This window comes from Zophobas morio, unplaced genomic scaffold (genome assembly GCF_036711695.1).
Source record: "Zophobas morio isolate AGI-343-1 ecotype UQ-CSIRO unplaced genomic scaffold, CSIRO_AGI_Zmor_V1 ptg000024l, whole genome shotgun sequence".
Taxonomy (NCBI): domain Eukaryota; kingdom Metazoa; phylum Arthropoda; class Insecta; order Coleoptera; family Tenebrionidae; genus Zophobas; species Zophobas morio.
In genome coordinates, this window is record NW_026972129.1 from 4,030,538 (window position 1) to 4,043,070 (window position 12,533).

The following is a 12,533-nucleotide window of genomic DNA, read 5'->3' on the forward strand; positions in this document are numbered from 1 at the left end:
CGTTAATTATGGCCAAATGAGTTAGTCACCTGCCTAAAGAACTTGTCATCAGCTATTAATATTTTTAGCTCCCAACGTGCACAGACTTTTTTGACCCCAATTCTACATGCAAATTTTTTTCCATCCTACCCATCAAAAAGCCACATTTTTCTATTATAAATCCCACTGTAATTCTTCGATCGTTGGGTACCATATCATGGACTAAATTGATATTTTGTGTCGTAACGACAGTTTTCAGCTGTCAAAAATCATAGACATATACAAATGTCAATAAATGACAAAAACAAACATCCATTTAACATTTGTTGTTCAACGTCAACTACACAATAATAGATGAACTGTCCCCGTATATAATTATTAGATAATGCATTTTCTGACTGCCACTATTACCAAAGCTAACAACAAACCTTATAGTTCAGTAGTATAATAAAAATTTTTACAGAGAACTAGTATTTTTACTATAACGTGATTTAATATTTTTAAAATAATGGGAGTTCAGTTCAAAACTTTTTCGCGGTTCCACATTGGAGATAATTTGCCGTTACGATATTTTATGATATGTATATAAATTTGGTTGATTTTTCAATAATATATCTCTGTTTTATCAAAAATTCTTGGAGTGCTGTAATCAATTTTCTTATGTTAAGTTAACTATTCCCGGGTCTTGAATTGAACACCCTATATTAAAGCTGATTTCACAACAATTTTTTCAATATAATTTATTCCAAACAAGCATAGAGTTCATGCGAAAGAATGTAAGTAATTCACGTGACAACAAAGATTTCAATAAATAGAAAAATCATGTATTTGCTAATATGTTGAATGTTATACCATCAAATGCAAGCAGAAAAATGCAAAAAAATTAAAACGATATATACATGCGAATACGCATTGCAATAAAACAAGTCTACATACCATCTATGGAACCTCTGGACATGCGTTTTCCTGTATCTGAGAAAATACTCTCATCTGTAACTAAACATACAATACAGTGCTTGAAAATTTGGGATGAAATATGCAGCAAGAGTGTTCCACCAAATTCAAGAAAGATTATATAGATGCAGTGAAGCATGACGTAACACTCCCTTCTTTATACACAATATGAAAGCAATGCACTTCATGCAAAGGTTATAGATTTTGCATAAGAATAAATTCAGTGAATTAATGCAGTCCTAATGAATCCATTTACTTTGAAAGTGGCGGATCGTTAAGAGAAGTATTAAGAATTTTACTAGACTCATATTTGCAAGGGTGTTAAATTTTAACGTCAAATAATTCAGGACAATACCCCTGTTTGTCTAACCGTAGGGACTACTTTCATACAAATTTTACCGTTGAAAGTACGTTTAAGAAAAAACAAATTAATCATTAGCATTATGAACGCGATGGATTAAAATCCCAGGAGTTTTCACTAATCTGACTATGAATGTATGTATATATGCTAAATAATGCTCTTACGCAAAGGAGCGAATATATTGAGATCATCCAGCAAATGTCCAAATTTACCATTTTTTTCGCACTGATACGTATAAGTTCAAATCATACATGTAGTATTATAAACAAAAGTACTCTCATATTGTAGGTTTACATAGGACTGTGCTCCCGATTGCAGATACTTAACAAAGATGACTTTTAATCTTCATCATTGTGACTGGGTATAAAAAATAATGGATTCAGAAGGACTCTAGCATTAAAGCTGAAACAGCACCACAGATAACAAAGGATAACAAAAATTCAAAAACTTCTTATAAAGAGACCTTTACGTTTACATTTGTTATTTACTGTTTAAACGGTGATTCCTGTTAATTTTTTTAAATAATTGTGGGTATATATAAAACTTTTAATCTAAACAAACAATAATAATATTCAAAATTGAGCGATAAAATATCCCAAAATTTTGGATTTTTGGAAATGAGTAAAATAACGAATGCAGCATATACCATCTACAATTATAATCTGAAATTCAAAAGGTTTCCTCTGGTTATCTATGTCAGGTCCAATTAGTTGCCGGAATGATTCATATGCATTATTAAATTAAATTTGGTTATAAATAATTTAGGAATCTTAAAAAAAATTAACTAAAATACATTTTTATTCTTAATTTAATAATTTCATTACCTTGCACGGAATGCATTCGCTACTTGCTCATAGTATGCCCATGTTGACATTTTGTGCTTACTGTTAAGTTTATCTACGGTTTTTTTTTTATAGATTTGATTTGATGTGTATATAACTTCTATTCTAAAAAAAGAAATCTAAGCGCTATAATAAATATTTGGTATTTAATAGAAATATGTTCCTTATTTTCACCGTATCGTTCAAGGCAAATAATTTTATACCAAATATTTTCTAATAATGTGAACAAATAATTCAACTAAATAAGCGGTTCTACGTCAACCGTACCGTTAACCTTAGAATGTTCCCTTCTCCAAGGGAGACAATCCTCAGCAGCAGTGGGTTTTTTATTTTTCGTTCCCATCAAAGGAACTAATTGACTAGCAAAACTTCCGCTGAGATCCGTTTCCGTGCTTGCTAAAATAATGAATCCCGTTAAAATTTGTTTCAAAACACGAGATTGATAACCGCTTTCAGCGGGAAATTTTCAATTACAAAATAATAAAATGAAACGCACAACTTTTCACTTTAAGAAAAATTGAACGCACGTATTAATTTATATCTTTATTATCTTAGGTACATTTGCACACAGCCACATCGGTTTAGTAAATGCAACTAAGATACATTTATCTGCAAACAAGAAAGCATATCGACACTGAAGAATAAAGCTGAGGATGTGGTTGGAATTAGCAACTATAGAGTAGGATTAGAAGTTGCATGCTTTTTCTTCAGTACAGCCGTTAAAAGCGGAGTTAGAACAATCAGCCACCCGAGCATCTTCTCCACCAATCTGTTTAATAAACCTAGCAAATATTATTAATACTCACGACTTGACTTTGCCGTGAAAGTTATGGGACTATCCCAGTCTTCTTTATTGGATTTTGGTTCTGTGTCATCTTCGTGTAAAACTTCGCTTATGTAATCTAGTGGAATAAAAAATGTAACCTATGTGCTAGAGGGGAACTACGACTGTAGTAGTGTACGCAATTTGACTTACCGTGCGAAAACTGCTTGGCTGTACCGTTTTGTTGAAATTCGGGAAAACTGACGTGATTTTGTTTCCCATCCTATAAGTCAAATCAATGATTAGAAAAAAATCAGGATTTTTTCTTAACTTACTTTGTTAAGTTTTTTACTGTGTCGTTTGTGGTGATGTTTTTTATCTGCTACAAGCCGTCTCATGTTGAAATGCATCCGATAATTGACTTGCGTTGATAGATCTCGGTCATTAACTGCATGTCGGCTGTAACTTAAACGACGATGCTGTAAAAGTAGCTGTCAGTAGGTTAATTAGAAAAACACAAATTGTTCACCCTTCGAGAAGGCTTAACTAATTCTTCAGCCAAAAGGTGATGTATTTTCGCGTCGGTTAAATCTTTCTTCGATGGATTATACTCTAATTCTTGCATGTCTATGTTCCATGTGCTTGAATCTAGATGACTAAAACTAGAGCTGCAAATAGGACACAATTATTGTAATCCAAATTGTTAAAAAACATAATTATTTAAACAATATGTAACACCAAAAGCTAAAGTAAATGAAGCTTCTCGTTAGGTAGGTATATTAGCGGAATATAATGAAGTAAAAATAATAATATTTACATTTAAGTAATTATAACTTTTAACAAAGTACTAACTTTTGTAGTATAGCTTACTAACAAAATCTTTATAGAGTCTTGAATTATGAACATTGATGATTTTATTGTCAATGTATAACATATTCAACAGAACAAAGGTAATACTTTTTATTTTTGTTTAAAAAAATACTGGTATGAAAAAGTAATGAGAATAATCAATGTACATCAGAACGGAATTTTTTTCCAGAAAAGAGGAAACGATTTTACACCTAAACGGGTAAATGTTGATAAGAAGTAAAACTAGTTCCCTAATGTTGTCTCAGCAACGTTGTAAAAGTTGTTTTCTGTTATTATTTTGCAACAGATTTTAAACCCATTTTCCCTAAAAGCATTCAAAATATGGAAAAGATTTCTTAGTAGTTGTTTACATGTTTATATTTCATTGTTCTAGTAATCAAACAACAAAATACCTTAACAGATAAAAATCGTTTTTGGGAAATGCGTTTTAAATAAAAATCGTTTAGTTGGGTTTAAGCAACAAGAGAAGTTTGGAAGATAAATGTAGCAAAAAAAATGGTGGAAGATTATTTCGACAGAACTTCCCTCGCTCATAAAGCACAATTATAAGATTTTACTTTACTTTATTTTTTATGATAACCCTTTACCCTTATAAGTTAAAATAAAGATATGTACTTATGTAATGTTTGTTTCATGTGAGTTTTTCCATTACAAAATTTTGTGATGACGTCATTAACATTTTTGCAAATACATGTACATCACACAATAGATGCAGTGTAATACTAATAATAACGGTAGTCTATTTCCAAATTTTCGGGAAAATGGAGTAAGTCGCTCTTGAATCTTGATTTAATCAACAAAATAATGGACCAATTTAATTAAGAGGTGCAAGTGAACCGAGAACCATTTATTATAAGTACTCGTAACTGCAATAATCAAATAATCGGATCACAATGCGATGGTCCAGACTTTTTTATTGCGTCAACTTCCGCTTATTAAATAAAACATTGCATTGTATGTTGTTTCGCGATGTTGTAATTCACATTTGTTTTTTTTTAATAAAGATGTATGTATTCTCACTATTTCGAGAAAATCGGGTGACTCGTTCTTTATTTGATGAATTAAAAATTGGAGAGTGTTTAATTTTATTAAATTTATTTTATCTAATGAAAAAGCGGGTAGGGTGGTTGGACAGACATATTTTGATTAAAAATTTACCATGCCTGAGATAACGTTGAAACGTCTGCAAGATTTCAAAGCATTCGATTTTACAGTTCCTAATTTAATCCATAAAATAAACTGACTCATTTATTAATTTTTTTGAGTCACCCTGCACAAGAAATTCTAAAAATATGAAGACCACGATGAATCACAAGTATAGACTCATCATATTTTGTACATTTTCGGTAGGAAGTAGAAGGCAAAATTTTGTGATGACGTCATCCATTTTTTGGGGTAACCAGATCTACTTTGATTAACAATGTACCGAATTTACGACAACTTTAAAACGTCTGCAAAATCTCAAAACATTCGGTTTTGCAGATTCAAAATTAAATTGCAAAATGTTGTTTTATACGATTTTGATTTTTTTTACAAAAATCTGGATGCCGTAGGTAAAAACTCAGTACTTTTTTATAAACTACACTTGTAGGAGTACGTTTTTTATACAATTTAAAACCCATTTACTATGTAGAATTTTAAGATGACGTTATTCTCATCACAATGTTGGTGTGATGATTCGACAAAGTTTGGTTACCGTTGATCATTTACATAATGTTCATAAAATTTAACAACAATCGATTCGGTAGTTTCGGAGATTATCTGTCTAACGAAAATCCACACGGACGGCAGACAGACAGAAACCGAAGACGTATTTTTTGGTACTCTAGCTGACATGAAAATGATAAAAATTTTAAATTACTAAAGTTTTTCATCCTACAGAAATAGAAACAATTCCTTTATATTTATTAAAAAACAGATTTTTCTATGGAGCAATCATGCCGCTAAAATATTTTTTATATGTAGACATTTTATTTAAAGCTCTTTTGCATCTTCACTACAACCATAGGCCCTTGTGTCTTTTAATCTGTACAATAATAATTATTAATTAGCTTATAGGAACAAAGGTTATTGTTTATGAACCAAAATAGCGCTCCACTTTCGAAATATGACATAATTAAGTAATTGTTTGCACAGTTTAGGGAAGTGAAAATGATATACATCAAAGACAATTAGGTAAGCTTTTGTACGGTAAAATGCTCCTCATTAAAAATTATTGATATTTTGTTTAATATAACATAAAATATAATATAACATAAAATTGTTTGCCACTAAAAACGTTTTTTGTGAGTTATTTTATTGTCATTTCCATATCAACATTTACGGATAATTTCTTAACAAATACCGCAGCTGGAAAAATATTCACAATAACAATCACGAAAAAGTGTCGTGATTGTTATTGTGAATATTTTGAAAATTGTTTAAGCATTACATGCACTAATCCCGGCGCCTCCACCAGATTTCTTATACATTTTAGCAAAGTTCATTACTTCTTTTAAAATCACTTTCAAAAGATTGATAAAAATCTAGTTTTATTCTCATCAAGCACATTCATTCGGGGTGTTAGACAAACACTTACTTTCCCGTTCCACTAATGTGTCTATAAAGTTATACGTGTATAATACGCCGCTTCATATATTTTCGTATATTTGGATTCTTTATAGTGAACAAACAAGGAAAGGGTGGTATTTTCATTATCACGTTTACATCCCTATAAATATTTGAACATTTTATTACTAAATATTGCAAAATAACCAGAAGCAGTTTAAACCAATGGCAATGCAAAAATAAAAAAAATCCTTATTTTTATTGCAGCTGAATTTCTTTGACCAAAATCGGTGTAGTGAAATACTTTTCTTAGTGACATTTTGCCTCAAAATTCAAAACAAATATTTTTGAGACAACAAACAAATAATGAGGTATCTTCATGAAAGGTGGGAAATCCTAAATAATTCTTCTGTCCTCAGTATTTTTTCCGAAATATATTTATATTTCTATCATTACCTGTTACCTTATTCCCATAACAGCAACCTAGAGCAAAAGTATGGCACAAAAGCACTGACTACAGCAGCTACGGTAGTGAATTTGTTAATGTAATTACTATTTCTCTACGTGAAAAGTGATCAGTGCTGTTAGTTTACCAGGTTAGTAATGTGGTGGCGCACCTGCCGTTGAGGTTGCCCGCCGTATAATTCTTGAAAATAGCCGACATGCTTTCAGTACCAGAAATGTTACCTATGGTGGAGGCATTCCTACGCATATATTCCATTGCATCCCTCATTGCCAGTTTCGAATAAGTTTCTAATATTTTCGGTTCAGCTCCTTGATGATTTCTTAGTAAGTAAGGCCTGATAAATTGATTATCAAAACGTTTAAACCTGGAAATAAAAAAAATTACATTAGTACGGACAAATCAGTTATTACTGATCATGTACTAGAAATTCATAAATTATTACAACCTTGCAAATTCTGTAGCGATTTTATGAACTGTTAAAGTGGTTATGGAGTGTTAAACTTTTCGATAAGAGCATTTACTCATTTCTCGGTAAATGGTTTCTTATTCGTGGGTGGGCACACGGTCAGGTCCGTATTCCGTTGTCAGATCGATTCAACAAATAGTTTTTATTAAGTACGGGCAAAGTTCAAAAAATAGCCACAACTGAAAAGTGCTGGCTTGAATAACATTATATATCAAATGTTTAAAAAAAAGGTTACAAAATTTTCTTAAAATTTTCCTATTATTAGCAGAATTCTACTGTTGAATAATACATCATCATTATTAATTATTAAATTTATGTATTACATTTATGTCCCAGAAAATTAAAAAATAATTTCCCAAAATTAAAAATGGTTAACTAAGTATATAATTTTTTTTTTCCCGATGCTCGGTGTTTCGCCTCTGTTCCTCTTGTAAGTGTCGACCATAGGACAAGCTTAGCAGACGTAAAAACGTGAGGGTTATTAAGTTTCACTCGTAAACTCACGCAATATTATTGTCATTGACAGTTGTATTTTTCCATCATGAAACATTGTTCATGGTTTTTATAAACATATAAATATATACATACATAAATACCTAAATAAATACATAAATAAACAAATCAGTAAATAAATTCTAGAGAATTAATAAAAAGGCAATTTTAATGAAACCAAACGTGAAATGGCATAGACATTACAATAAAATATGTCGAATTTATTCTTCTAAAATCAGGTTCTTTCAAGGAATTACACCCAGGCAGCAAAGCAAAATTTCTCAATAAAAGGCATTGATTCTGGATTTTACATGTTACCAACTAAGTTTGAAACTTAACCTTGACCAATCACAACTTGCAGTTTTGATTGTCGGAAAGCTAAGTTAGGTGGTTAATTAATGGTTCTCTTGGGAACACATTTTGCTAATAGTTTTATACTTATTACAAAAAATTTATACGTAAAAACCGAAACAATAAATTTTTGTTGTCAAAATGTGATGTAATGTATGGTTGATGATTCTATATCTAAAATTTTGCGATACGATTGCCAACATTTTTGCGGAATCAGATTAAGGCGTTTATTTCTGAACCAACAGCTTAAGTTGCCAGATGTCACAATCTCCTTCATAATTTGCAGTCGGTTAAATGCAGTTTAGTTCAATTCATATCTGGATACTGATAATATTTTGACACAGTTTTACTTTCTTCTGAAAATGTTTTTATAACTTTTAATAAGATATCATATACTACATCTACGTTAGTATAGTACTCCTATCTATTATTCTATTTTAAACCACATGAATGAAAATTTAAAGTCGTAATTAAGTCCAAATTCTTTGAATCATAAACTTGTGTATTTTATAGTAACTTCGTATATAATGGAAATCTGCTTATATTATCTCATTTTCTAAATTCCTTAAGCTAACCAACAGAATTGGTTTCGAGTACAGTTAGAGTTGACCATATTTGTATTACTTTGATATAGTTTGTTTGCATATTTTAAATACGGTCAGACCTCATGAATCGCTTTGCTCAGACATCTATGCACATTTGTTTGAAATACGTTTAAGATTATTATTAAATGGGTGTAGCGATTGCTTTGCTAGTCGATTTTATATATCACCAGAAAATATGATAGAGATACGCAATATAAATAGTTTAAATGTAAGCTTGCTAGAATTATATCTTCAGTGATTCTCTTTGGTAATATTTTCCTTTTTTTTTTTCAACTATTAAACATTTTTTTAATTCTTATTATTAGAGTTAGGAGAAAATAAGTTACTGGTTCCCATCACTAGCGCTCAGGCGTGCGGCTGAAGCGAACGCGTACGCAGATGAATTAAGGTATTTACAAATTCTCAAGTGAATTTAGTGTCTAACTTACAAGTTACAACAAAAGTAGAAGCGATTTTCAACAAAAATCTGGGCCTTCATCTATTACAATAATACATTGACTTGTAGACGGTAAAAATCTATATAGACAACAGTTTAAGTAATACTTCAATCATGCACCTGTTAGTACAGTGTCGATGTTGAATGATGATTTTCATTCTGTAAGCAATATTATTAATCTCAAAACACACTCGTCTGGTCGATGAAAATGTAAAACGCTTGGTAATTCTGTATAAAAATTATCGGATAAGAATGGAAAAACATCAGTTTTTGATTTAACGGGCTGATATACTGTTGTATCTCGAACGTTTATGATGTGTAGTGTGCTGTTGTATAGTTGGATTCATGTATCTTTTGACACACGTGACCGAAGTATCATACAAGCTCAGACAGCACCTACCATAAGAATCTTTGTTTTAAGGATTACAAAAACGAAGAGCCAGATAAATAGTATGTCTACCGAAATTAGGCCAAATTACGCTCTACGTCAGTTATTCTCTTCCACAAAGTTCCCTGAATTAGAAAAAGATAAAATACGTAATAAATGCGTCCACATAGTGCGACAGGCACTGATGTAGTCAATCTAGTGACTGATAATAATTCATCGATTTTTCATCAAACGTCACTGTCATTTTTGGTTTTACTCAGAGTGGTTAATCGCAGTTTTTCGTTGTTCTATTCAAGTTTTCTATTCAGTTCTTCGTAAAGTTCGTTGGTCGTTAGGATTCTTGTTTCGTTGTCCTATTTTTTATGTTTTGTTATCTTATTTCTTGTTCGTGTTTGGTCTACAACATGACGGACAAACGTTTGAGTTCCCGTGCCCAGGACATCGTGTCCAACTTTATAGAGTCTTTTGCTCTTGAGAAGGAAAACGGTGGTCCTTTAATCTCATTAAATGGTACAGAACGAGTAAGTAAGTAAAAACCACTTGAAGGTTCATGGTTAATAATTTCGCTCAAATTTTTAGCGAGTTACAGATGCTCTTCTAGGTGTTACTCGCCTAACGGTTTCGAAGATTAAAACTCGAAAAGAAAGACTCGGCGTCCTTCTCAGTCCGGCAAAATCACGACCCAATCGGAAACCACCTGCCTGAGCTTACACATTTGTGTCATGTTGACGTTATGAACATTGTCATCTTTTTGACTAATTATTACAAAGTAACAGTTATTAGTTCGGACGTTAGCTTTTGGTCACGTGTGTAAAAAGATACATGAATCCAACTATAGTAGGGGTTATTTGCCGAGTTCTAACGTATTTTCGCCGAAGTCTAGTTATTATACCTAATACCGGTGAGAATTATGAGAACTGATGTAATATAATTTACCTCACTGTTATAGAAAAAATACATAAATACTTTAGGTCGTGTTAATAAGTTTTCTAGCAGAGATTTTCGAGTAAAATGTGGTAGAATATTATATTACTATTTTATAAAGCAATTTCACTACATGACTTGCCACGTAGGCTACGACAATGTGACATAAATAATGTATATTTAACAAACGACAAATAGTTATGTACCATGTACCTAACGTATTTGGAAAGTGGAATTTCCCGCATGAGCACTTTGTTTGCAGTACGACCGCAGGGAATGTGTATTTAGTGTGAATGCGGGAAATTCCACTCCTCAAATAATGTAGGTAATAACTATATTATAATTATATGTTACAAATTTTTTGAATTGAATAACTCAATAAAAAAATAATCAGAAATAAATAATTTTGCATAATTTACTTTATTTTGTGCTACAGGGTTGGTGACAGTGAAGTCATTGATTGCTCGATATTTTAAATTCTGACGTGGAAAGTAAAAAACACTGCATTGTGGGAAATTCTTGTTTCTACGCATCAGGCATAAGCGGAAAATAAGTATCTACAAGCTATGAGTACAAAATTGACTTTTTACATACTTATTTTCAAACGAAAAATAACACCTAATAATTTCCGTCCACTGTGGATACGGCACGGCGCGGCGCCGATATTTAGATTATTTTAGTAGTGTGTGTGATTAACATAAACGTTAATTGTCATTTTGAGTATTTTATATAATTAAAATAAAGTGTTAAAAGAGTATATATTGATTTTTAATTTGCTGGTAGGTTGACCGAAAACTGTAATATGCACCTCGGCAAAATAGTACCTACTATAGCATCGGTCACCAAACTGTAGACTCATGAAATGAGATACATTAAAAAAGCTTTTAGCAGGTTCTACGACACAAATTTCTTTTTACTTTATCTCATTTTCAACAAAAAAAGTCGACATTGTATGTAATACAACGTCTAGAGTTTTGTCAGCTGCAAAAAATGGTGGAAACCGCGTTCTGAACTTTCAATAAATAACAGATAATAGATTTTTAAAAATGCGTTATGTAAAAATTTCAACAAAATTAAAAAAAATAATAATAAACTGTCAAAAAAATGCCCTCGCATTATAACTATAGTGAAAGTTGTGGACAGGTTACATTTAGAATTTCATAACAAAAAATGTTAATAATGGAACAATTAGATGCTGAAACTGTATTGACAACGCCATGAGAGTCACTCCTTTTAATACCTACGGATTGTACTATATAAATATTTTACTTTAGTGGTAGTATGTAATTTGATAGGGAAATGAAGCTGAATTAAAATTATTATACACATGGTTGGAAACTTATTTAGTTTAAAATTGATGGACAAATTAATGCAATACGATACTATTGTTTACCACGCATTTTTTAACATTTGCATTCTTAATTAAGCTATTCTTATGTAACTTACGTTGTAGTTGTTCATAAAAACAAAGTCTTTAGCAGGGAGTTCAAGAGTTCAACTGTTTGGGACCGCAAAACGATTTAACATCACCATCAAATGGAGCTAGACTGATAAAAGTAGGATAACTTTGATACAACGTTTCCAAAATAAAAAAAGAAGTAATCAAACTGTCGCCTGATCAAGATAAAATACAAAAAAGACAACGGCCGATACAACATAGCGTGTGCTTCAAAAATCCAAATTTAACTTTATTAAAAATTCGAAATGGATTAGTCTCTTCAGAGCAATCTGACAATAGCGCCTTCAGAATTTTTTCATGGTCTATCGCAATGATATTTTTCATTGTTAAAACTGACATTTTTCATCACAATAAACAAGTACATACAGTAACATAAAAATATGGTCTGGGGTAATTAAAAAAATTCGTGCCACAAATAATCCTTTAAAAATATATAGGTGCCCATTTACAAAAAAAAAACATTTGAGATGTTACACTAATAAAAAACGTAGACGACAGTCTACAGAACATTATAATGTGATTATTATTTTAGTCACCATGATTGAAAACTGTATCATTTTATGAAATTTGAATCAACCAAATCTTGATATTCACCAAAACCTAGTACATTTGCTGCGATATTTTTACTCA

General features: G+C 31.2%; 1 protein-coding gene across 6 annotated transcripts in view; it reads right to left on the reverse strand.

Moving 5' to 3' along the window:
* LOC135134790 (sodium/hydrogen exchanger 3) overlaps positions 1–12,533 on the reverse strand; it is a 61,103-nt gene that overhangs the window by 15,420 nt on the left and 33,150 nt on the right. For 4 of the 6 annotated variants that reach the window (XR_010281380.1, XR_010281379.1, XM_064063619.1 and 1 more), the window contains exons 7-12: positions 6,910–7,146; positions 3,429–3,567; positions 3,235–3,378; positions 3,113–3,182; positions 2,943–3,038; positions 916–975 (exon numbers count right to left, since the gene is read on the reverse strand). Coding sequence is in view for 4 of the 6 variants with exons in the window: in XM_064063619.1 (XP_063919689.1) it covers positions 916–975; positions 2,943–3,038; positions 3,113–3,182; positions 3,235–3,378; positions 3,429–3,567; positions 6,910–7,146 (746 nt within the window). In the remaining 2 variants the exon portion in view is untranslated. The remainder of the gene's footprint in view (positions 1–915; positions 976–2,942; positions 3,039–3,112; positions 3,183–3,234; positions 3,379–3,428; positions 3,568–6,909; positions 7,147–12,533) is intronic. The other 2 variants (XM_064063620.1, XM_064063622.1) reach the window with 2 other exon arrangements.